Consider the following 25244-nt stretch of genomic DNA (forward strand, 5'->3'; position numbering starts at 1 on the left):
TGACCAGTGGCACCTCCGAGCTTGCTGAGCAGAGTGAACTGGAAAAAGTCAGGCCCTGCCCTTTGTAGCCATGCCAGGAGCCAGCAAGGCTGAAGGGTATTTGCGAGCCTAACGAAAAGGGTGAAATCAATGGAAATTAGGAGCCTAAGTAAAGTACCTCTGTAGATCTGGCTAAACTGGCTCCGTACCAGAGGGAGTTTCCAACGCTGCCCTGCTGGGGTAACTTAGAATCAGCTCGATGAGAACATTCCCCATTTACCTAATAATCCACCGTGCTGGGGACATGGCCATAGAGTAACACCCCATCTTCCCCGTCTCTGACTCCAGCGCCCATTTGCTCCGTTTACAAGTTCAGAGTGATGCCCGCCCCCTCCCGCACACTGCTCGCCACCTGCCTTGCAAGGGGCCAGAGATCTGACCGCAACACTGGGCTTTTCCTGCCTCCTGCAGCATCCGTGTTACATATTGCGGTGGGGATGGTTTTGCTGAGGAGGCGTGTGGTGGGATGGACTCTGCCGGGGCTCACGAGTCCAGACTCGCCATCCGCAGGTCAGCAGGGGAGCCTGTCAGGGGCCAGGATGGAGACGGAGCGGAAAGTGACCCCACATAGTCACTGCAATGGCTTCAGGTGCTGTAAGCAGGGCAGGGGCAGTGTTCATAGAATCGTAGAATATCAGGGTTGGAAGGGACCTCAGGAGATATCTAGTCTAACCCCCTGCTCAAAGCAGGACCAATCCCCAACTAAATCATCCCAGCCAGGGCTTTGTCAAGCCTGACCTTAAAAACCTCTGTTGTGGGGATGGGCCTTCGTGTGATTAGTAACCAGCCCATTCTGGAGGCTTTAGTTGGAGTGAGGCTGGGATCTTCCTCATTCTGGTCAGGATCTCCCCAGCTTGGCCAATCCAACGTCTCTTGGGCTGGGCCGGCCCAGCCTAAGTACTCGCAAATGGCAGGTTTGCCTTGCTTCAGACCCGCTTGTAGGCCAGGGGGCTAGGAGAGGCAGGGAGGCAGGGGGCAGGCAGCGGGTTCTGTGATTCTTCTGGCTCTTGCTTAAAGCCTGTTCTCATTTTTCCAACACTCCCTTAATCACCTAGGACTCTAAACTCCAGTGGGTTAAAGTGGATGTTACCAGTCTAACCAGCTCAGCGGTTTCCTCTTCATCCACACAGCTGGCTTGTGAATGGTGGGAGGGCGGCTGCTAAGTGAGGAAAGGGCATAAATCAAAGGGCTGGAACAGCTGGCCGGGGAGTGGTTGGGTAATGGTGCCTCTCCCTTGCGAGCAGCAATCCAGATCTGTGCACTCCATTGGCCTGAGACTCCGCGGACACCTGTGCTAACAGCAATGCACGGCGCAGCGTCTCTGCCCTTCACCAAACCAGCTGCAATGGGGCATCTCAGGGGGCAAGCAGCTCCTTCTTCCCCGAAGCTGCCAGCGCCTGCAGAACCCAGGTTGTGTCCTTCTCCAGCTCGCTGGCACTGCTCTCCTCCAACCGCTGCTCCGTATGTTTTGTGTTGGCCACTGTCCATCTTAAACTGCAGCCGTGGTCAAAGTTAGTATGTAAAAATAGCCCCTTCTCGCTGCTGTGTGTGCGCTCGCAGCTCGGCTGAGACAGGCAGGTTTCACTCCTGTTGGCCCTGGAGAGACGGCTCTGCTGGGGGCTGGGAGAGCTGAGTTCTGACCTCTTGAGAATGCGAGAGTCAGACGGTGAGTGAGGCTCTGAGAGCCAGGCCAGACCCTGCTTCCGGGGACTCCTGCGCAGCCCTGCTGGAGACCACGGGGAATTCAGAGCCTGCAGCTGCCCGGGCGTCACTCTGTATCACTGCTGTGGAGAGGAGCAGAAAGAGCCGAGCTTGACTCTCAGATCCCAGCACTTATCGAGCAAACCTCTTATCCTCCTCCTTGTAAACTGGAGCAGGCTGGATCTGGAGCCAGCGAGAGACAGCAAACAGGAAATCCTGCGATGCCTTATTTTTCTTTAGTGCCTTTCCTGAGGAACAGGAGGCTTTCAGGCTCCATAACTTGCTCAGCCGGTTCTCAAATACGTTTTTGACAATATCTGCAGACTCCTGCTGTCCCCGCCCAGCCCCTGTGATTGCACATGATGGTGTTAAATTGCAGGCGTGTGAAAACTCTGGGTCCAAATCCCTGTGCTGCTGCTTTTAATGCTCAGTCTGGGGCAGCACCCCTGTATCTGTGCTGAGTGGCAAGGCACAGTCTGGGAGGTAGAAGCTGAATGTGGATTTCTCTCTCCTGCTCCCCCAGTAGGTTTTCTGATCCTCTCCGGTTTACTGGAGGTGGGGTGGGGAGGTTGAGCAGATTTCCTGAATGCCTCTGTGCTCTGCACCAAAGCTTTCCTCTTCCTGGCGCGAGCACGTGATGGGGGAGCTGAGACTGAGATAAGCCATTAGCCCCAAAACACTGGCCGCATGAGGCCTGGGGGATGTCACCGGTGCAATCCGTGCCAGCGGGCTCTGCTCCAGCTGCTCCTTCCTCTCGGCCTGGCCTCGTGGGCAGGGGCAGGGCTCTCCCCATTCCTGGCGGTCTGAGCACTGCGCCGCTCCAGGGAACGCTGTGCGACAGGCCTGGGCTTCTGCCCCACCGAGGTCTCGTACCTCTGGCCTGCGCAGAGCATCTGCGGTTGGGTTTGAAATCGCTTTCGAATGCATCCGAATAACCCCGACTCCTCTGAATGCCACCCCCGTAAAGTGCCCTTGCTCTCGGGTGCGCAGATATAGCTTAGCCCTAAAGGGCAGGGCCTTTCCTGTCCGGTGCACGCTGCCCGTGCAGGCCAAAGACGCTTTGCTCGTCCCCCTCTGCTCAGGAGCTAGAGCAGGATTGGGTTCCCCTCACTCATCGGTGGGAGGGCTGGGAATAGAACCCAGGTGTCCTGGCTCCCAGCCCCTTCCTCCCTTGTGCCCAAGGACTGGTGTGCTGCATGCCTCATGTTAAACGTGGACAGAGGCTGCCTGCATGGGCGACTTGCCCTTAGTTGGGAGAAGCCGGGCACCGGCCAGGGCTGTGCTGCATGGCTGGGACAGCCCAGCGCGCTGGCAGCAGCTTCTGAAGGTGTGCCCGGCACATCCCCAGCAGGGGTCACTGCCACCCACTGGAATGGGTGCAGTGTGCGCTCCTCACTGTGCCAGCCCAGCTCTGGGTGAGGCCATGGCCCCTCTCGACTCTCCGGTGCCATGTGCTTGGGCAGAACCAGGGCTGGCCCATGTGTAGGGACATAAGGGGAGCTGGGGAGGCTCTTGCCTCTTGCACTCCCCTGGGGCGCCTGCAGGAGGCGAGCTACAGTGTGGCCCTTAGGACTTGTCTACACTTGGACACTACTGAAGTAGCTACTCCGGAGCGGTTATCTTGCTGAAAGCCCCCGTGTGGCCAGAGAGCTCCTAGGGCGCCAGTGCCTTTGGGCAGGGTGTGTGTTTTCCCGCTAACGCTCAGTGACGTGGGTTTAACCTTGCTGCGGTGGGATGGCGTGGCGCGGGAATTGCAATGGCTCTGCTCACGCTGCAGCCAACTGGCTTGGTGGTGGCATGGCTGTCCCAGTGGAGACAGTTTGCCCCCGTTGTGTGCTCTGGGGATGGGGGACATGAGGGAACGTGCCTGGCAGAAGAGGCAAGGTGCAGTCGATGGCGTTAGCGTGAAGGGCTGTGTCTGCTGTGGAATGGGGGTAAATAGCCCGGGAGCGATCCGGTGCCCTGGAATGTGCCGCTTGCTAGCGGAGAGTTCGTGGCACTTTGCGGCTGACTGGCAGAGAGCAGGAGAGAGCCCTTGGCGGGTATCTTCTCCACTGCCGCTTGAGCAGCATTCCTAGCCAAGTGAGGACACAGCAAACCCCGGGATCAAACGCCCAGTCCTGCTGCTCCGCAGCTCCTGTTCTCTCTCGGCTGGATCCCTGTGGGGCCTGCAGGGCGCTCCCGGGCCTCCGCATCTGAGCACTGCTGGGGCCGTGCGCGGCCAGGCCGTCTATCAGCCTTTGCGGCGGTGGGGTCAGATGGTGTGACCCTGGCGGTCTCTGCTCGCTGGGATGGATTTACCAAACCTCCTCACCGGGCCTGGAGGAGCTGCTGCGGCTGCAGAGGAGGAGGGAGAGGCTGGGGAGGGGTCGCCAAGCCTAGGTCACTGGTGTAAATGCAAAGCGAGGCGGCAGCACCCCGCCCCCACCCTGTGCAGTGGGTTGCCGGCTCAGGTCAATAGTTCTCAAGCTCTGTCGTAGGCTCCTGCCTTCCCTGCTGCAGCGGGAGCACGCGAGCGCCTCCTTGGGGCCAGAACCAGCCTCTGGCTCCGGGCAGTAGCACAGCAGGGCCAGGTCCTCTCTAGTGCCTCCAGCGCTCAGGCCCCGGCGGCTCAGGTCTGAGGCCCTGGGAGGCAGCGCAGGGTGTGAGCGCGCCCCCTGCTCAGTCCGCTTGCTCTGGGGCTAGACGGTTTTGTCCCCAAGGCCCTCAAGACCGCTCCTCTCACCCACCCTGTTCCCCTTGCTCACTGAGTTTTCCGTACAGAATTCCCCACTCCGCCCAGTGCCACCCAGACACTAGCCTATCTCCGCAGCGAAGAGCAGTCCTGCAAACCAGTTGCTGCACAGGGAATGCTCAGCGTGTTCCAGAGCATGTGTACGGCTCTCTCCCTCGTCCCTGAAATGCAGCTGCCTCTGGGGTGGGACGTGGCGTATGCTCCAGCTCAGCATTGCTGCAGAATAGTGGTTGAGGAGGGGGAGGAGATGAACGCGGGGCTGTCGTGCGTGTGTGTGTGTGTGTGTGCATGCACAGTGCCTAGCACAAGGGCAGGGCCATCCAGGTGCTCCTGCACCAGGCAGGTAGGTTGCTACAGCCCACCAACCATTGCACTGAGTCGTGGCCAGAGGCAGGATAGGAAGTGTGTGACTCTGCTCCCAGGCCCTGTTGCCTTGAGGAGCTGGGATCCCGTCCCACATATGGAGCTGCTTCCAGTCCCTCACCCTGGGCTGAGCTGCATTTAGCTGCTAGTCAGGTCTGGTGGCTGGGTCTGCGCCGACTCCTCCCTGGATCAGCCATTCTGAGCAGCTAGAGCCCAGCAGCCGTGGAGACTGCTCTGATGGGGAGAAGAGAGGACTCCCGCTGCTTGCTTCCTCACGTACCCCTGGGGGAATTCTGCACCTCTGCGTATGCACAGAATGTATGTCCCCCACATATTTCTTTGCTTCCCTGCAGAAAAATGAGTCCCATTACCGTTGCACCCAGAACCCCCAACAAGCCCCTGTGCATCCAGATCCCCCCCCACACCCAGATCCACCACTGAGCCACCCGCACCCAGATTGTCCCACACAGAGCCCCTCCTGCATTGCTGAGCCTGCCTTCCCACATCTGGTGCACCTGGCACGGAGGGGCAGCACCCTGGGGTGTTTCTGGGGCAGGCCCGGTCCTTGCGCTGTGGCAGGGTTGGGTGCAGCCTCACCGCTGAGTCCGTGTCCCGAGGGGGAGCTGCACAGTGATCTCCCACCTGTGTGCAGCCAGGGGCCTGTGCTCCCCACTGCCATGCTGGAGCCTCCACATTTATTTGACAAATAAAATTTGCAGAATTTTAAAATGTGCACAGAATTGTTAATGTTTTGGCACCGAATTTCCTCAGGAGTAGTCACAGCTGGATCTGGGGTGTGGTAGATCTTGGTGCTGAAGGGGTTAACTGCCTGGCCCTGGTGATTTAACTTAGAGGCTCTAATGCCCCTGGGCTCAAGGGTCCGAGGTTCCTGACAAGGAAGCTGGGAGCAGTCCTGAGCCTCCTGGGGAAGAGAGGGTGAAAACAGGGCTGCCCTCCTGCGTCAGCTGCAGCAGCTCCAGCGGGGTCTCTCGCTCTCAGGAAAGGGCTCTCTCTGCCTCATTGTTGCTGGCACCGGAAGAGGCATATTTGCTCCATGAGATCATGCAGTTTGTAAATTTTGTAGTTAGCAACCATTGGCACTTGTGAAGCCGGGGAGCGCAAGTCACTGCAGGCAGAGGTCACTGGCTGGCCTGCTCCCCTCCCAGGGCGGCACCGAGGGATGTGCCGCAGCCAGTGTTGGGGATGCTGCTAATTGGCGCTTGCCCCGTCACCCCCATCTGTCGCCTCCAGGCTGCAGCGGGCAGCCCTGGCCAGTGCTGGCCGAGCTGGGAAGCAGCCAGGGTGCGCGCAGAGGAGGCCAGACCTGCGCTCTAGGGTGGGCCCTGTGGCTAGTGGGCACTGCTCTGGGAGCCAGACCCCTTTTGGGGCCACATGACTTGCAAGCTTTTGGCTCCAGCTTTCCAGCCTCGGCTGCCCTGGGACACTCTCCCTCGAACCCTCTCTAGCGCTGGTTTCTTGAGCGGGCAGCGGGGAAGCGAAACTCGGGGGCGGTGGCTGCGCGGAGAGAGAGAGCAGCACCATTGCTAAAGGGCAGGTCCCCGCTCCTTGGGGCCGCACCCTAAGGCGTGCTAAGAAGGGAGGCTGGGAAGAGGGAGGCATGCTGAGGGGGCGTCTCACTCCTGAGCCCCGTGTGCCCCAACTCGTCTCTCCCCTGGGCTTAGTCTGACCCTTACCGGAACGGGCCGGGTTCACCCCAGCTGGCATGGGTGGGGTTCCCTTGCGGGAACTTGGACAAGGCCAGTGTCTCCCTGGTGCAGTGCAGGATCTGCCTTTCTGGGTGGGGGCATGTATTGGGAGACCTGGGGTTTCCTGGCTGCCTTAAGCAGTCGCTGTCTGGAAGGTACCGTTGCGTCGTGCATTTGGAGGCAGGGCCTAATGCCCTGCAATGACGCTGCAATGACCCTAAGCGTTCTGTTGGACCTCTGTTTTCTCCTGGGCCTCTTGGAATGTGATCCCCTCAAAGTAAGTGTGTGTGAGAGAGAGAACCAGAATCCAGCAGACACCCTCCTCCTCCCCCCCTCTGCTATGCTAAAATAAGTGGTAGGGGAGGAGAGGGCAGAACTTCCAGCAACCGCCTCTGCGCCCCGTCCTCAATGACTGGCATCTTAGGGTTGCTGCAGGCTGCTCCTTTTTGGTAAGCTGTGACATCTCTGGGTGTGGGAGTTGCCCCGAATGCTGTGCATGGAGCCACTGGGGAGGAGGAGGCGAGAGGGAAGGGGGCGTGATCCTTGCCTGCATGGTACAGCTCCCTGGTCCTTTGCACAGGAGAAGCTGCTGGGCTTTACCTGTCCCCCAGGTGGATAATGGCTCCTGCTGGTGCTTTCCTTTCCCTGGAGAGCGTGGGCTGTTTTGCCTTCCCACATGCTCTATCTCAAACTGGGCTCCGGTCCCCCGGGCTGCCCTCATCTCCTGCCAATAGGGGTTGCTGACGGGGGTCTGGTGGGGCAGGCTCCTCAGCAGCAATGGAGGGCTGAGTGGGCCATGGAGCCTAGGGGCAAGAGGTGGTGGTTGTCCCCGTCCCCCCACTGTTTTGTGTTGCAGGATGTGGGGGCACTTGTTCTCTTGCTCCCCAGACTGTGCCAGTGCCAAGCTAATATTGCTGCCCTCTTGCCGCCATTAAGCTCCCTGAGAAAGCGGCTGAGCTGGCTTTGATCTCTGAAACGCTCCGCAGGGCTTTCGCCTTTGGCCATGTGTCCCCCTCCATCAGCACCTCGGTCAGATGCATTTAGCAGGACCAGGGACTGGCAGTACCTCCTTGCTCCCGAAATAGGGAGCAGCCAGTGGGCCACCCCAGCTCTCTGCATTCGGATTCTCTGCGGCAGTGGGCGCACCCCCACCTTGTGCCCCACACCAAGCACGCTGGGTGCAGCCCCAACCTGCCAATTGGTGGAGCTCGAGGGAGATTGATTTGCAGGGATGACAGGCTCCAGCCCAGCCTGTTCCCAGCAGCCCCACGGGCTCTGGACTGTGTGTTAACTCCAGGGCGTGTGTGTCGGGCAGCACGGAGAGGCCCTCTGTCGATGCAGTAATTTTATATCCTTGGCATCCCAGTCCTGGGCTTTCTGCCTGGTGCATTTGAGCTCCTGGTGGGAGCGTGACTGGGCAGTGGCTGGGGTCACGCTTCTTCCCGCAGTGTCCGGCTACACAGCCTTTCTGCGCCTGTGCGGCTTCCTATCCCCAGGGAGCGAGATCCCACGGAAACCTGCTGGTAAACACAGGAAGGGCTGTGCCCCCTTCCTGTCAGAGCCGGAGTGCGCCGCGCACACCGCCCGGCACCAGCCAGCACCGTCATATGGAGCATATTTACGCTGCGCTGCTTCCCAGCTGGGGATGGGCTGCCCTATTTGGGGCCTGTTCCTCTTGTTTCCGAATTGCCGTTGACAGCTGGGGCCTTCTCCGTCCCTCCCCTGGAGAAAAGAGGCCCTGGCGCTCTGTGTAAGCAGGACACACCTTGCTTATTGGCCCCCCCGGGTTTCATTAGCTCCGATAAAGGCCTGGGGAAGCTGGGACCCGGGAGTCCTCAGCTCTGCTTCTGGCTGGAGTGAGCTGGGGAGGGGAAGGGAGGATGTGATGGCTCAGGGTGAGTGCTCAACAATCAGACACTGAGGGGTGCATGTCAGTGGGGGGGGGGAGCATCAGCCAGTTATAGGCCCCCTCCCCTATCCACCCCATCTCTGCACCTGGCCCTTTGCTAAACCTTCCCAATTGCTGCTTTAGCTGCCTCCTAGGGGATGGGCCTCCCAGTGGTTATTTTCCCAGTGCCACCCCCTGCCGCTTCGCTCCTCGGACACCCTCTTTCCCATGAGGCCTCGGTACATGAACCTCGCCCTCCCCGCCCGCCCCAGATTGCCAGTGCCAAGTGTCAAAAATCGCATCAGGCCCCTGAAAATCAGGGGATCGGCTTGAAGATCATGAGATTTTAAACCAAAATCAATGTTTGGACCTTTATATTTGCCTTCTGGCCTCTAGGGGCCTCATGGCCAGTTCTTCCCCGCAGCCATGTAGACTAGAAAGTGAATTAAAAAAAAAAAGAAAAGGAAAAAAAAAAGCGGAGATTCTCCTGTAATCACATGACTCAGGTACTGGGGCTTTAAGAAAAACAACATATCATCAGCTCCCGATCTTATCGGGTCTGTAAATAATCCTTTACTTTTATTGTTGGGGGGGAAGGGGCCAAGCCTGCTGCACATTGTGGGCGACCCACCCCAGCCCGGCCTGCTAGTCCAGTGGGAAGATGGGGAAGAGGGCTAGAAACCTGGGGCACCAATGAATGCTGACAGCAGCTGCGCTAACCAGGGCGCCTACGGCTTTGCGGCTAGTCTCATTCTGTGCAGGCAAGTGGCTCCCTACGGCCTCTTGCTCATGTGGGTGTCTGCATTTGATTGTGGCTTGTCTGGTGTTGCCCAGCAACCCGGTTTCTGATCAGATAGCATCTAGCCTGGTGAGTTACACCTGAAGTAGACCGACTTCCTCTGTGTATCCCCATGAGCTGCTGGTTTTGTAACCCACGGTATGGATTGCCACATCTCCAGCGCTTTTGCTATTGGAGACGTGGGGTTTCCAGCTCTAGGCTGGCTGGAAGCACAGCGCCTGTCGTTTCTTCTAAATCCCTCCAAGCTCCAGACCGGTCAGATGGTTTCACTCCTTAAAACAAGCTGTAATTTGCCTAAAAATAAACTCCAGCAAAGAGGAAAGCTGATCTTGTGATTAAAGCACAGGATGGGGAGTCAGGCGATCTGTCTCCTAGCCCGGACGCTGCTGCTGACTTGCATGTGGCTTTGGGCAAGTGGCTTAGCCTCTCTGTGCCCTCGTGCACAGGCGGGAGGATGGGCCTGAGCCTCCTACCCGTGCATGGCGAGGGTGAATGTTTGGGATGTCCTGATGGAAGGGGGAAGAGCAGGTCAAGGCTAGAGTTACCCAGCGGGGACCCAGATCTGAATGTTCCCCTAGTTCGGTGGGCTTGGAGACCATGTTCTGGTGTGAACGAATCTCTGCATGAGCTCTGATAAACCTCCAGGTACCACGGCTTCGGGTATAGAGGGGTGGGGATGGGACTTATGATCCGCTTCCCTGGAGCACGCCACTGAAAGCAGATTGGTGTCACTGTGGCCCCAAAGGTGTCCCACCTCCTGCATCCCTGCGCGCCTCACAGCTGTTCTCAGAGCGGGTTGAGAGGCTGTAAAGCAGGGGTTCTCAAACTGGGGGTCGGGACCTCTCAGGGGGTCGCAAGGTTATGCCATGGGGGGTCGCGAGCTGTCAGCCTCCACCCCAAACCCCTCTTGCCTCCAGCATTGATAATGGTGTTAAATATATAAAAAGTGTTTTTAATTTATCAGGGGGGTCGCACTCAGAGGCTTGCTGTGTGAAAGGGGTCACCAGTACAATAGTTTGAGAAACCACTGCCGAAAAGCGTCCCGCACTCTGGGGAGCTCAGAGGGAAGCCATTCTTTAAACTGCTTGTGCTCTGAATGTGCCCAAACAAACACTGATCATCGGGATATACAAGGGCCCTCACCCAGACACCTATCCTGCTCCCTGGGCATGGACGCTGCAGCCACTCTGCAAGCTGTGCCAGCTCCGTGCCAATGTCTGGGACAAAGAGTGAAGGCCTGATGGCAAATGGCCGGTTCCTTTGGGTGTTCCCCCGCAGTGGAGCCCAGAGGGTCCACGCACAATGGCATGTCTCCCAGTGTCTTGCCTTTGGGGTGGTCCATCAAGGTGCTTATACAGTGCTCAGCACTGGTCTACGCCCTCCACCCCTGTGAGCGGGTGCAGCGGACGCGTGAGACACGGGAGGTGATGGCTCTGTTGTACTCAGCACTGGGGAGCCCTCGCCACGTTCAGCTGTGGGAAAGACTGGAATGAACTGGAGAGAGTCCAAAGGAGAGCAAGAAAAGCCATCGGAAAACTGGCCTATGAGCACAGGCTGGAAGAATTCGGCATGTTTAGTCTAGAGAAAAAGAGGCTGAGAGGGGATCTGAGAAGCCTTCAGCTATATTAAGGGCTGTTCTAAATAGGACAGGGATCAACTGTTCTCCGCATCCACAGCAGGTAGGACAAGAAGCGATGGGCGTAAGCTGCAGCGAGGGGGATTTAGGTTAGATATTAGGAAAAACGTTTGAACCGTGAGGGTAGTGGCATACTGGAATAGGCTTCCCGGGGAAGTTGTGGAATCCCCAACAGGTGGGACAAACACCTGTCTGGCCTAGGGTTGCCAATTTTGGTTGGACGTATTCCTGGAGGATTCATCCCATGACATAATCTTTAATTAAAGATTAATCTTTAATTCCTGGAGGGTTGGCAACCCTAGTCGGGGATGGTCTAGGCCAAACCTCGGCTAATGCTCCCCGCAATGGCCCCGGGGCCAGGCCCAGGCGAGGCTCCCCAAACAGGGGGTTCACATGTCGCCCAGCACGGGGGAGTTGGGCCGGGTGACCTCTTCCAGCCCTATGTTTCTATGATTCTCTAATGTGGAAGCACACCCAGCCGTAGGCCAGGGCAGCACCGCGCTCGGTGCTGTATAAACAGCACAGAAAGACTGTCCCTGCTCTGGAGTGCTTATAGTTGACGTAATTCAACCCTGGGCACAGGATGCGCTCAGTGCCCCGGCCCTGGGGGGAGTCTTGCAGAGACGGTGTAGGGTGGGGCAGATCCCCCGGTTGGCCTGGGCTTGTTTGGGTGTCAAAGCAGAAGGGAAGGCGTGTTCCTGGCTCCCGGGTGAAGCGTGCCTGTCAGGTCCAGCTTTGCAGGGAAGGCTGGTTCTGGCGCATTCCCAGGGCGGGCTGCAGTGCGAGCTCCTTGGAGAGGGGAGATGATGGGACCCTTAGCGACACAGCGGGCTTCTTGTGGCGTTTCTGTAGCGAACGCTGCCCTGATCTGAAGGAGTGTGTGTGTGTGGGTTTGTGTGTGAGATGCATTGTGGAAATAGGAGGGGGAGGTTTTCAAATAAACAGTCACATAAAAAGGTCTTGGTTGGCACCAAAATACACCCATCCTCCCCCCTTCCTCTCCAGCATTGGACAAGATTGATTTTTTTATTTTATTTTTTTGGATGGACACATACAGCTATTACCAGACTGCCCATTTTCTGGTAAAAAGGGGAAATCCTGGCAGCCTGAGCCTGGCGTGGGGGAAGGGAGTCTGGCCTGGAACCATTTCTCAGGGGACAATCTCCCCAGTACGGAGCTCTGGCTCGCACGCTTGTGCTCTCGCTTTCTTGAGAGATTTTTTTTTAAAAATATGTATTTGAAGTGGCTGCGTCTCTGGAAGGAAAGTCGCAGCCCTTTCCAGAGGGCAGTGGCTGCCAGCCATGGGGAGAGGGTGCTGGGTGGGATGAGTGAGTGGAGAGTTATCCTGCCCCTGTATGGTGCGCGCCTCCTCCCAGAACATACTGACTGATTCCACACTGGGGTCGCCCGGTGGGGTGGAGCCAATAGGGAAGGTCCGGCTGATCTAGTGGCCAAATTGGATGCTCCTCATCAGAGCATTGTCCCTGCCCCTTGTGCAGCCTGGACCCTATTGGCCACCTGAGAATCCCTCCGCCATGACCTGTCCTGGCATTGCACAGAGCGTGTGGGGAGGCCCAGCACGGCAGTCATGGGGGGTCCCCTGGGTCTGGGATCCACATGGTAGCTCACCAAAGAATGTCGTGTAAGGTCTCTAATGAGAGCCAGCGTCACGCTGGTCCCCGTAATCCCTGCGAGGTGTACGTTAGGGATAAGCTGCGAGGAGTTATGTAGATATTCCAAATAGGTCTGTGAGCGAAGGCAGGTCACCAGGTGATCCGCATCCTCCTGGCAGGCAGGGAGACCGGACCAGACACTTCTCTCTCTCTCTCTGGCTGCTCATGTGCAAATGGACGCCCATTCACAGGCTGAGTAACATGCTAATCAATGGTAAATTTTCAGAATGGAGAGGAGTAACTAGTGGTGTTCCCCAAGGGTCAGTCCTAGGACCAGTTCTATTCAACTTATTCATAAATGATCTGGAGAAAGGGGTAAACAGTGAGGTGGCAAAGTTTGCAGATGATACTAAACTGCTCAAGATAGTTAAGACCAAAGCAGACTGTGAAGAACTTCAAAAAGATCTCACAAAACTAAGTGATTGGGCAACAAAATGGCAAATGAAATTTAATGTGGATAAATGTAAAGTAATGCACATTGGAAAAAATAACCCCAACCATACATACAATATGATGGGGGCTAATTTAGCTACAACAAATCAGGAAAAAGATCTTGGAGTCATCGTGGATAGTTCTCTGAAGATGTCCACGCAGTGTGCAGAGGCGGTCAAAAAAGCAAACAGGATGTTAGGAATCATTAAAAAGGGGATAGAGAATAAGACGGAGAATATATTTGCCCTTATATAAATCGATGGTACGCCCACATCTTGAATACTGCGTACAGATCTGGTCTCCTCATCTCAAAAAAGATACACTGGCACTAGAAAAGGTTCAGAGAAGGGCAACTAAAATGATTAGGGGTTTGGAGAGGGTCCCATATGAGGAGAGATTAAAGAGGTTAGGACTTTTCAGCTTGGAAAAGAGGAAACTAAGGGGGGATATGATAGAGGTATATAAAATCATGAGTGATGTGGAGAAAGTGGATAAGGAAAAGTTATTTACTTATTCCCATAATACAAGAACTAGGGGTCACCAAATGAAATTAATAGGCAGCAGGTTTAAAACAAATACAAGGAAGTTCTTCACGCAGCGCACAGTCAACTTGTGGAACTCCTTACCTGAGGAGGTTGTGAAGGCTAGGACTATAACAGGGTTTAAAAGAGAACTGGATAAATTCATGGTGGTTAAATCCATTAATGACTATTGGTCAGGATGGGTAAGGCATGGTGTCCCTAGCCTCTGTCAGAGGGTGGTGATGGACGGCAGGAGAGAGATCACTTGATGATTACCTGTTAGGTTCACTCTCTCTGGGGCACCTGGCATTGGCCACTGTCAGTAGATAGGATACTGGGCTGGATGGACCTTTGGTCTGACCCAGTACGGCCTTTCTTATGTTCTTATGATTGCGGGGACTGCACGAAAACCCAAACCTGGCAGGGCTGATCTTGCGTAGGAGGCAGGGCTGTGAACTTTCGGCACTCTGTCTGGGGTGCAGATGAGTCCCCAATGATCCTTCGTCAAGGGGGGCACGATTGCCATGGAAGACAGGTCTCTGCCACGCTGGTGGGAAAGCACTGTGAGAAGGGCTTTGGGGTGAGCAGAACCTTAGTGGACAAGAGGGCGCGTGCGTAGCTGGGTCTAGGCGCTAGTAGGTGTGGTGCGATTGTCTTGGGTCTGTAACGCTTTGTGCTCAGCAGTTCTGCTTGTTCCCATATGACTCTCTGCTCGAGGGCGTTTGTCCCGGCTGTCTCTAGAAACAGACCTCAGTGCCGCATGCTAAGCGGAGCTGTGTGCTAAGGTGAGCTAGCAGGCTTTGGGACTGGCAGGCCTGGCGATTCTGGGAGCGTGCAGCGGATCGGGGCTGGACACCGCAGGGGGATGCTCTGAGTCGGCGGGTGTCTATCGCTAGCCTGGATGAGGGACAGCGGGGGCTGAGAGGCGAGAGCTTGTGCTGCCCGTGGCTGGGCAGGTCAGGGAGCTGAGCCCTGGCTCCCTCACGCTCAGGCGGTAGCGAGTGGCTCATGACCCTGGGGACACCTAGGCGGCGGCGGGGGGTTCTGGGCCTCTTCCCTGCTGTGAGCCCGCACGTGGGCTTTGCCTCAGCCGTATCCCACAATCCTCAGCCCCAGGGGGCGAGGTTGGAATTGGCGCGGTGGTCTGGGGCCCAGTGTCTGAGCAGATGTGTCCAGCTGGGGAATGAGAGTGGGCCCCTTTGCTTGCAGAGTGCGGCTCGGCCGCTGCTCCGTCCAAACCCTCTAGAGCCAGCACCGTCCGATGTGACACTCAGCCAGGGCCGGGAATGGGCCTGTCAGCTGGGCTTGGCTATGCCTAGAAAGGCAGGTCTGCGGGCAGCATTAACTGGCATTGGAATTGAGGTGCAGAGGTGGGTGAATCCTACAGAAAACACGAGCTCTGCTCCAGGCTGTCTGGCCCAGGGCCGTAGCATCCACTACAAGGTTCTCCCCCAACTCGAGCGCGGGACGGGACGGCTCAAACCTTCTCCAGTGATCGGCCGGAGGGTGAGGCTGTCAGGGTAACTTCCATCACCCCCGAGGGGTGTGATCCCAACTCCCTCCTGCAGGACTCTCCCACCCAGGGGTTTTGCCCTACACGGGAAGCCGCGTCCCCCTCCCCGCTGATGATGATCCAGCTTCAGAGTGTCCCTTTTTGACACATGAGCGAACAGGAGGGTTTCCCAGCGTGCCAGCTCCGATTGGAGGCTAGGTCCCCCCGGGGGATGAGCAGGGAGCACGGAAATCATGGCAAGGCTGGGAATAGGGTGTGTGTGTGTGAGGTGGGTTGCCGTAGAGATTCCGCGTTGTGGAGCAAACTAAATGGTGTCTAGACTTGGAAACCCAGGGGGGGCAGGGACTTAGAAGGGCAAAGCCACCCTCAGCCCCCGCGCTGGAAGGGGTGTCACTGACTGGGGCGGTGCTGGAGCTCTCCGAAGGGGTGGCTGTGTGAGGCCCCTGCTGCTTCCCTCTTCCCCCGCACCTTGAAATGCAGTGTCAGGTGCGCTGGGGGTTGGGCATGGTCTAGTGGCCAGACCACTGAGCTGGGACCCAGGAGCTCCTGGGGTCTACTCCCAGCCCTGACGCTGCTCTTCCTCTTGGGGAGACTTGGCCTTCGTTAAAATGTGTAAAACGCCGTGTAACTGCTGACTATCATATTAGCCCTGTGGCTGCCTGGGAGCGTCAGTCCCCCCCATGCTGCACAGGAGGGTGATGGTGCTGCTGGAACTCTGCCTCTGCAGCTCCAGACACACCGGCCTTAGTGCTGCAGCTAAGGGGAGAAGTTCTGTAACCAGTACAGGGGGTATGACACACAGCTGAACAGTTCTGAATCTGTCCAGTAGAGGGCAGTGGCGCACATTCCCTACCCAGGTCCTTGCTGGATGGTTTTTTGACAGGCTGCTTCTAGTCTACTTCAAAAACTTCCCATATTATGAATCTGCAGACCCGAAGTTTAGCAAATCCCATGCCATGAAACCTCATGCTGGTGGGTGTCAGGAATGCCCCTGCTTTCCAGGGAGCGTTTGGCGGTGAATTCCCCATTTTGGGGGCAGTGCTGGTACTCTTGTATGGAGTGGGCGAGCAGCCGGAGGGGGTTGAGGTCAGAGCCTGTCTGCCTGTGGGCCCCCTCTTCCTGGGCGGGGGTGGTGGTGGCTGGCAGCTTGTCGGTGCCTTGATGCTGTGGGGGGCCGGGGAGGGTCCCCCAGGAGGAGGTGATCTGGGTTCGTGCTGGCCTGACGGCACAGGCCTTCTGCTGTAATGAGGCCTCGGTTCCTGGGCCGAGTAATGAAGAGCTCTGCTCGGGGGGACACTTGTTCCACAAGTCACTCCCTGCCGCCTGGGGGACCCTGCAGCAGCAGCGGGGGCCATAGGGTGTCCTGCCCTGCCCTGGGGCGGCTCAGATCTCTAACCCGCCTCCCTTTGCCTCTCTCCCCAGCTTGTGTGTTCCGGTTCAATGCCCTCTCGCTCGTGTATCTGCTCTACCTGCTTCTGCTGCCGTGGTTCCTGGCACCCACTGAACACACCATCAAAGGTAAGGGGGGGGCGGCCGCGGCTCCGCCCAGGCTCCGGGCATGGCAGGTTTCCCTTTGCCGTGCGATCCCTGAAGGCTTGCCCTCTCCCCACCCTCATGCCTGCTCTCCTCGCTCTGTCCTGGCTGATGGTGGCTGAGATTGGGGGATAGAGATGCCGGCTGCAGTCATGGGGAGACTGCTGTGCTTCCAAGGGGCATTGCTCTGGGAGCTCACACTCTCTGGGCAGGGCTCCTGGCCTAGCGCCGGAGCGAGTTCCTGTTCCGGATACAAGCCGTAAAATCCTTCCTGCCCAGGGCAGTCAGAGCGCAGGCACCACCCTGTGGAGTGTCCCGGGTTTTAGCAGGAACAGTCCCGTCGCTCAGCTGCTTTGGTATTCTCCACCCCTGGAAAGCCAGGCAGGAGTTGGGGGAGACAGCGTTGGTCAGCAGTTAGAGCATGAGACTGAATATTAGCAGTCCTGGTTCTGCAGCCAGGGGCACACCCCGTCCCAGCGCTGGGCCTCAACCTTCCAAGCTGTAGAATGGGCGAGAAGGAAACTCCCCCTCTCTCTAATACTCTGTGAGAGGCACCCATGAAAAACATCCTCCATGCCGTGTATTCTAGCAAGTCAGCCCACCTGGGACTGCTCACTTGTCACTGGGCTGCACTCCAGACCCACTGAGAACGTCCTGGCAACAGCAGGCAGAGGACACAGGAACTCCTGCATCCAAAGCTCAGGGCTCTGCCTCTTGAGCTGAAGGAGAATCTCCCTTAGCTGCTAGCAGTATTGAGACTATGGCACACAGCTGAGCAGTTCTGATTCCGTGCAATAGAGGACAGTAGCACATACATATGCTATTCATTATGACCGTATTCATCTGTATTCATTTTGCCTCTCTAACTGGGAGTGGGCTAAAGGCCACAAGGCAACTCAGACATGGCTTGGAGATAATCTCCCTGTCTCCTGGACACAGCCCACGTTGCTAGCTTGCCTTTTGGGGCCTGACTGGATCAGACCCCAGGTCCATCTGGTCCGAAGTCCGGTCTCTCACAGCAGCACACCCCAGAGGCTGCAGAGGGAGGTAGAAGAACTCAGCCATAGGCAGGTGTGGGATAATCTGCCCCCACATTATGTCTCAGTCTGGTCTCTAATAGTTAGAGATTGGCTTAAGCTCTGAAGCAGGAGGCTTAATATCCCTGCCAGAATTTTCATCCTTTGTATAATGGATATTCTAGTTCTCCGTAGGAATGTCGATCCCTTTTTGAATAATGCTGAACTCTTGGCCTCCGTGGCTTCCTGTGGCAGTGAGTTCCACAGTCTAGTTTTACATGGGGTGAAGAAGTATTTATCTCTGTTGGTTTTGAATTTTCCATCTTTTAATTTCTTTGGGCCCCCTGCTCTCCCCATCCCATAACACAAGGACAAGAAGGTGTCGCTCCCCATTCATTACTGTATGTGCTGCTCTCAGGTTGGATGCTTGCACTTGGCGTGCAGTGGGACTGGGTCCTCACTGGACCGGGGGCTGGTTCTAAAGGAGACCTGGGCACAGACGCGTGTGACTCAGCAGTGACAGGGAAAGGAAATGGAGAAAGTGTGAATGAGTCCGTGGAGCTCTGAGATAATCTTGTGCTCGGGTTCGGTGCCCGGGCCCTGCCGTGTAATCCCCCCACCCCCTTTCTGGAGGAGCGGTTGCTTTTCTTGAGTTTTGCTTTGATTGCTGATACTAACTGCGTGAGGCTAGCTGCCACTGTGGCTCAGCAGGCTGCAGTCTCGCCTCTGAGCCCCAAGGTTGTGGGTTCGAGTCCCACACGAGGCCTTGAGCCTCTTGCTAGTGCTGCCGTGCAGACCGGGGAGGCTGATGTGATGCCAGAGGGGAGACGTTTAGGGACAACTTGTGTTCCAGTGGAAGTAAAAGATGCCAAGGTCCGTTGGGGACGATGGTGCTGGCCGTTCTGCCTCTTCTGCAGAGCCCTGATGCAGGTCTGCGTGTGAGTGCCGGACGATTGCCTGTGCACCAGCATCATCCACCCCCCCCCGAAAAGTGACTGGGACCCCAGGGGCGGGAAAGGCTCCAGAGATGGTTTGGATGCAAAATCCTTCCTGTTTCCCCCTCTCGCTGTAGTGCCTGCCCTGAGCCTCCTGGCTCATACGCCGCGGGCTGACTCCTGCGTGGATTGTGGCTTTAAACCACGGCCCAAGCTGGAGGAGGCAGCAGAAGGCATGTGATGGCTCAGCCAGGACCCCTCCTTTACGAAGGGTGCCGCGAGCGCTCGCGGCCTGGGGGCTCTGCTCCCCCACGCTGGCCCCGTGTGTCGCTGCTGGCTAGCTCGAACAGCTCCTGATTGGCATTTCAGGGGAGATGGCTGCACCACAGCCGTGGCTAGATCAGCTTTCGGGGGCGGGGGCGGGCAGCCAGATGGCTTGGGGTTTGCAGAGCCAGGGGATCGTGAGAGAATCCGCTGCCGTTTTAGCACTGCGTAGATGGGGTATCCCAGAGTCGCCAGGCAATAATCCCTCTCCATGTGGCTGCTGAGAACGCACCTGGCATGTGGCGTCCAGCTCCGGGACCCTCCGTGCCAGAGAAATGTCAATAAACTGGAGCCAGCTCAGAGAAGAGCCAGAACTGGGGAGTCCAGGGTAAAAAGTCCATCCGTTCGTGCCCTTTGGCTGCTCGGGGAGGGTCCGGTACGGATCCCAGAGGAGAGGAATTGGAATCGAGCTGGGAGCAATGGGATGATATGTCATCAGAGGAACAGAGAGCCTGGCTCTCCAGGACAGGACTGTGGAGTAGTGCCCAAGGGAAGAGTGGCTTATAAATAGAGGGTTAAATCACTTCAGGCTGCCCGCCAGGAAGAGCCCTGCCTTAGCCCCACGGCTCTTTGTACCATCTCTAATCTCCGGGACCCCAGCACCACTGGCTGCTGCCCCGGAGAACGGGGGGCGTCAGCGTGTCCGTGAGGAGTCCTGGCTCTTCGAGCTGGCAAATTGCTGGAGAGGGGCGACTCACTCACGCAGCTCTCAGGGCTTAGCCGGCCCCACACGTCTGCACACGGCGCCTTGTTCTCCGCCTCCCGGGAGCAGGATTAGAGAAGAGGGCCTGACCCTAGTCCGCACTCCTGCCCGCACTGGCCTGCACCGCCAGGGAATTATGGATCCTTCTTTCTCTAGTGTCGGCCCTGGCCTGCCCTCACTGTCCTGCACCCCTTCCGTGGTCCTGCTCGGAGCCGCGACGCCAGCCGAACGGCTATCCTGATCTGCCTGTGCCAAGAGCCCCCTTGAGATGTGCCACAGTGCAGCATTGGCACCCGGATCTGCCAAAGACCAGTTAGCCTCTTGGCCAGCGGCTCTGGGTGGGTGTGGGAGCTTTGTCTGCTCGGATGGGAGAGGTGCCGAGGAAGACTGGACTCAGATGTTTGATGCACTGCTCCCAGATGTTTGACATGCAGAGGAGAGGAGGGGCAGTCGAGACCCAGACTCCAGGAGCCCTGGGGGATGGAGCGACGGGAGTGTGGTGCCCCCTGGGGCGGGGGCTGGAGCGCCATGCCCACGTGGGGGTGGGACCCCAGCTGCTGGCTGAGCAGGGTGGGTAGCTCATAGGCTGAGAGTCCTGGGTTTCTCGGTCCGTGGGGGTTATTTTTAGGGCAAGGGGGGCGTGAACTGTTCTAAAGTGGGCACCTTCTCTCCTTCCTCTGTGGTTTCCCCCAGGCCGGGCAGCTTGGGGATTCTAGTCTCCTAGTGGTTCCCGGGCGGTAGTGCCGCTGTTAATTATAGCCCGGCCTTGCTATGAATAGGCCTCTTGCTATGAAATGGCCGGTTCCAAACACCAGGCTTATTAACCAGAAACCTCAGAGCCGAGCTGCGTCCATCCAACAGGGAGTCAGTCCCCCCCCTCGCCGTGCTCGCTGCTGGAGCAGAGGGGCGTGTGTGTGGGGGGGGCGGGGGGCGTGCGTGGGGGGGGGGGGGGGCTGGCTGTCCACTTCTGCCGGAGCCACATGAGGGGCGGGAGGCAGCCATAGATCAGCTGTTCAGTATCTCCTGGGGGCCGGCCAAGGCTGGGCTGGTGGAAGCTGCTGGGGGCCTCCAGTGCAGGGAGACCCACCACAGGTGGGCAGGCAGTGCCTCCCGCAGGGGGAGAGGTTGGCAGTGCCATGGCTTTGGGGCGATGCAGCGGGCAGGGCTTTGGGGTGTGGCAAGCGGGGCGCCCCTCCTCCAAGTGCTCGTGCAGCTGGCACCGGGGCCGCCCTGCTGCCAGAGCCCTTCCGGATCAGGCCCCAGGCCCGCCCGCCCCCTGCAACAATTAAAAGATCCATAATCCGAACTGGCCTCCCTCGTGTGCCACCACTAAAAGCTTCTGCCCTTGAATATTTCATGGGCTTTTGTGCCATCTGAACCCGGCTCTCTCCAGCGAGCCGCAGAACAGACTTACAGGAAAGGATCATCGTCACTGAGCGAGACTTTGGACGGGCCAGTTCTCCCTCCCCTCCCGGGATCTCTCTCTTTCCAGCCGGGAGAGGAAAATGTGAGCCCCCCCAGTCTGGCATCCTTGGATTTATGAGGCGTGTGTGAGTGCAGGGGGCTTAGCAGCATCTGGTGGAAGATTTGACTAGGGTTATTATCGGGGGTGGGGGGGTTGAAGTTATTGGCTCACCTTGTGGTTTGCGATTGGAAAATTCCAGGCTGGCTTGAGCCAGGGCCGCAGCCTGCGGTGAACGGGGGTGGGGAGAGGAGCCGTCCCTGGCAGGCCGGGGGAGCCCAGCTGGGTTTCATTTCTGCAGGCCCCAGGCAGGGGATCCTTGGGCAGCTCCCCTTTGTCAGGGCCAGCTGGGCCCAGGGGTTTCCTTTAAGCAAGAGGGGAGGTCCCTGAGACTGCCAACCAGGGGGGCAATTGGGGTGGTTTCACCCCAGGGATTCGCCCCCCCAGCCACTGGGTGATGACTGCCACGCCCGGCAGGATTGGCACTGGCTCTGCAGAGCTGTAAGGCTCCATATCCCGCTGCCCGTCACCTTCGCCAGCGGCTCTCCCGGATAGCACACCTGCAGTTTGGGGGCGTTTTCTCCTTCTTTGGGTCCTGGCTCTAACCCACACCCCATGTCTGACCCTGTGCCTCAGTTTCCCCATCTGTACCAGGGGGGTGACAGCCCTTCCCAGCATGCCCAGGCATGCTGAGAGCTTTAACTCATGAATGTCCATTGAGCCCTGTGAGATCCTTGTGTCAAAGCAGCGAGGCAGAGGGAGGGAGGGGATTTTTACCTAAACCTTCCTGCTCTTGATGCCCAGCCTGCTGTATGGAATCAATGGGGCTGCCCCACACGGGACAGCGTGGGTGGGGCGATGTCCTCATCCACTTCCAAACGTCCCTTTGTGCTGAGAGCAGAGAGGAAAATCCCAGCACTGGGGACTCAGCCCAGCATCTAATCTCCAGCCTCTTCCCCCTGCCCCAGCACACACAACCCCAGCATACAGCCCGGGCATGGACTGCTGGAGTTTTGCTTTATTTTAGTGATTGGGTGTCTAATGTATCTGTGTGGGACCACGATGGCGTGTGCAAATTGGGAAATCTCCTTCCACACACACCTCAGCTGGCCTGGTTTGTGCACATCACTGTGGGCACTGTGCACAGATATAGAAGTGCAATTGCACGTGCATTTTAAAATTGGACACACACACACACCGAGAGCTGGCCCCTCTTAGCTCCCTCTCCCACCCTCCGACTGGAGCTGGGATGTGCTGCGCAAGGCGGTGGCTGGCAGGAATGGGAGAATGTCCCCCCTGCAGGCTGTTCGGGGCGCCTGGCTCATGCTGCTGGTCTGAAGTATTTGCAGGTCCCCTCTTCAAGGGAAGTCGCAGTTGCAGCATGGCTGGGAGAAGACCACGCAGCCCCCGCTGGCATTGCATTGTGACACGGCCTCCTACAGGAGAGACCCTCTGAAGGGGTGGCCCCAGCACAAGCGTCTGACTGAGCTCCCCCAGGGGAGCCCGAGGTTCCTGCGGGAGGTGGGGGGGGTTCTCCCTCAAGCCATCCTCTCTGCAGGCTGGATCCTGCTATGTGCAGCGCACCCTGCCCCGATCCAGCAGGGAACAACACCCCGTTGACATCAAGCACGTGTCTAAGCTTTGCTGGACTGGGCCGGAGCGCTCAGCCCCAGGCAGGATCGAGCCCTCACGGCTGGTGCTCTGGATGAAGTGGCGTGGCTGTGAGCCACTGGCTAAGGATCTGATTGAGAATTACACAATCTCGGTCTGGCTGTCGAATGCCCAAAGCTCATGGGGCCTCGGGGTTTGGCTTGGGCCCGTCTCTAAGCTGGAGCAGAACCAAAGGAGGTCCAGTTTCATCTCCGACGTAAGCTGATCACTTTGCACAGCCTCCATTGCCCTGGCTGGCAGGGACTGCCGTGCCCCGCACAGGGGTGTGCATGGGGTACCCCCATCCCAGCCTGCCCGAGGGCTGGCGCTCTCGAGCGGTGTGTGGGGCAGGAGTTGTTTCTCTGAGCTGTTTGCTTTGTGAGAATGTGTCTGACTCCTCCAGCATTGCAGCTGGACAGGGCTGGCTGCGTGCGTGCAAACAGGACCGATCCTTACATAGGCGGAGCTGTGCTGGTGGACAAAGGCTGTGAAAGAGTAAAGTCCTTCCTGGGCCGATGAAGTGTGTGTGTGTGTGTGTGTGTGTGTGTGTGAGTGAGTGACTCGGCCTGTCACATGGTGTCCCATCAGTTAATGTAGGAGCCTGGGGAGGAAGCGGGGATCTGCATGACACCCCCCGAGATCCGGGGTTCATTCACCTCTTGGTTTCCCATGGCTGGGGATCCCACCCCCCTCTCGTGTGGATTCAGCCACTTGTAGTGATGGGGGTTGGTGTTGAGACCCTCACAGCTCCAGGTGTGCCCAGTTAGGCCTCTGGCCTTCCCTTGTCTATGGGCAGGGCATGTCCCACTCCCTCCGGAGCAGGGGTTAGGCTGCCCGGGTCCTGCCATGCACTGTGCTACCCCCAGCAAGCCCGTCTGCCTAGCAGCCAGCCTCTGCGCTTTGCTTTCTATAGTGCCGGCGTTACCCCGCAGCTCTTTCTAAGCTTGTTAACCGTCAAGGTTGCCGTGCGCAGGCCAGAGGTCACCCGTGAGCCTTCCGGAGCCCCAGCAGGCCCAAGTCTTTCCAGCCCTTCCCCCTGGGTTGGGGCCTCCGTGGACAGAAGGCCCGGTCTATTCGCCGGCCCAGAAGAAAGGGCCTGAGTCAGGCCAAGCTCATCCTTTTACACCAAAAGCCCTTTCTTTGTCTCCGAGTCTCTGGAAAACCCAGCCTGACCCAGTCTATGAAACCTCACTGGGGGGTTCCTCTCCAGGGCTGGCTAGTATCAGTGACTCACTTTAATCACTGCCCGCTGTTCTGAGTCCCTGGAGGAGCTGTGGTCCCCTCCCCGGGGCAGAGCACGGCCCTACAGGAGCCTTTCAGAGATTTGATTCGGTGGCCCCAAAGATACTGCCTGGGGGTGCAATCTCAGTGTGCACCGGGCAGACTCCGCTGGGGTTAACGGGCATGTGAGGGCATGATCTCTGCCCACCAAAGGCCTTCAGATGCCAGCATCTAACCCCCAACTCCTGGGGGAGGCCTGGGCGCTGGTGCCACTCTCGACATGGTCTGGGCTACCCTGCGCCAAGGCAGAGGGGCTGGCTAACTCTGACAGCCCCACACACATCTTCCCGCGGCCTGGCAGACTGCGCCACTCATTCCCTATCCTGCTAGTGAGGCGAAGGGTTAGTTCTCCCCCATCTGCCTCGCGTGGGAATCTGTGCTCCCATGGGAATCCCGCTCAGAAGGGACCTTTTGTTTCCCACCTTCTCCTTCAGCGGGTCTGTGTTTAAATGGGCGCCCGGGGGCCTTCCAGATTCTGGGCTCAGAGTGTGACTTTGCTAGAGTTGCCTTGAAGGAATCCATTGCCGATAACTCGAGGCAGCTAGCACCTTTGCAGGGCTGGTGTGGACGCTCTTCCGCCTGTTTGTTTCCAGGTACAAGCGCTTGGAATTTACCCTGGGCTGATCCCTACGGGAAGTCATAAGCCCTCCCCATAGCATGCAGGGTACCACGTTCCTGGGTCAAGCAACCTTGGAGGCTCAGCCAGAAATGTTCAGAGGCTGCTTCTCCCAGCCCCTTGGGTGTGAGGACAGACACAGGGACCCAGCTTGCAGAGGACAGGGTGGGGAGTGTGCTCTGACTGTGCCCCCTGGTGGTCAGTTTGAGGAGTGCCATGTGGGTGGGATTTGAGACCCCAGACTAGGGGCTCTTGTACAGTAGCTTGGTGGGCTTTGCTCCCAATCTGTGATGCTGTGAAGGGAACGTGTGTTGGGGAGCAGTGCACCAGCCACAGCTGGGGCTGGCCAGGATGCTGGCATCCGAGCACGCTGCTGGAATGCGGGAATAACGTAGCCACCTCCGGCACAGTGCAAACACAGCTAGAGCATGGCGTGCGCTGACACCCTCCAGCGGCTGAGCCGGGGGCAGGCCTGCGTTTGCACAGCAGTGGGTCAGGTCCCCTGTACGCAGCTGGCGGAGCGTTTGTGGGAGACGCAGTCATTCTCTGGCACTGGAAACATCACCCACAGTGCGGGGTGTAGTGGTTAGAGCAGGGGGGACTGGCGTTCTCATCCCAACTCTGCCACTGTCTTGGTGCAGAGCCTTGGGCAAGTCACCCAGCTTCTCTCTCGCCCCCTCTGTAAAACAAAGATGCTGGCCACAGCGTAAAAAGCCCTC

The 25244-nt window shown here is 58.0% G+C and overlaps 1 protein-coding gene across 1 annotated transcript in view; it reads left to right on the forward strand.

The window, feature by feature from the left end:
* Positions 1-359: 359 nt before the first annotated feature.
* PIEZO1 (piezo type mechanosensitive ion channel component 1 (Er blood group)) overlaps positions 360-25244 on the forward strand; it is a 73084-nt gene continuing 48199 nt past the window's right edge. The window contains exons 1-2 of the mRNA XM_065416604.1: positions 360-549; positions 16428-16523. Of these exons, the coding sequence (XP_065272676.1) occupies positions 360-549; positions 16428-16523 (286 nt within the window). The remainder of the gene's footprint in view (positions 550-16427; positions 16524-25244) is intronic.

This window comes from Emys orbicularis, chromosome 14, assembly GCF_028017835.1.
Source record: "Emys orbicularis isolate rEmyOrb1 chromosome 14, rEmyOrb1.hap1, whole genome shotgun sequence".
NCBI lineage: Eukaryota > Metazoa > Chordata > Testudines > Emydidae > Emys > Emys orbicularis.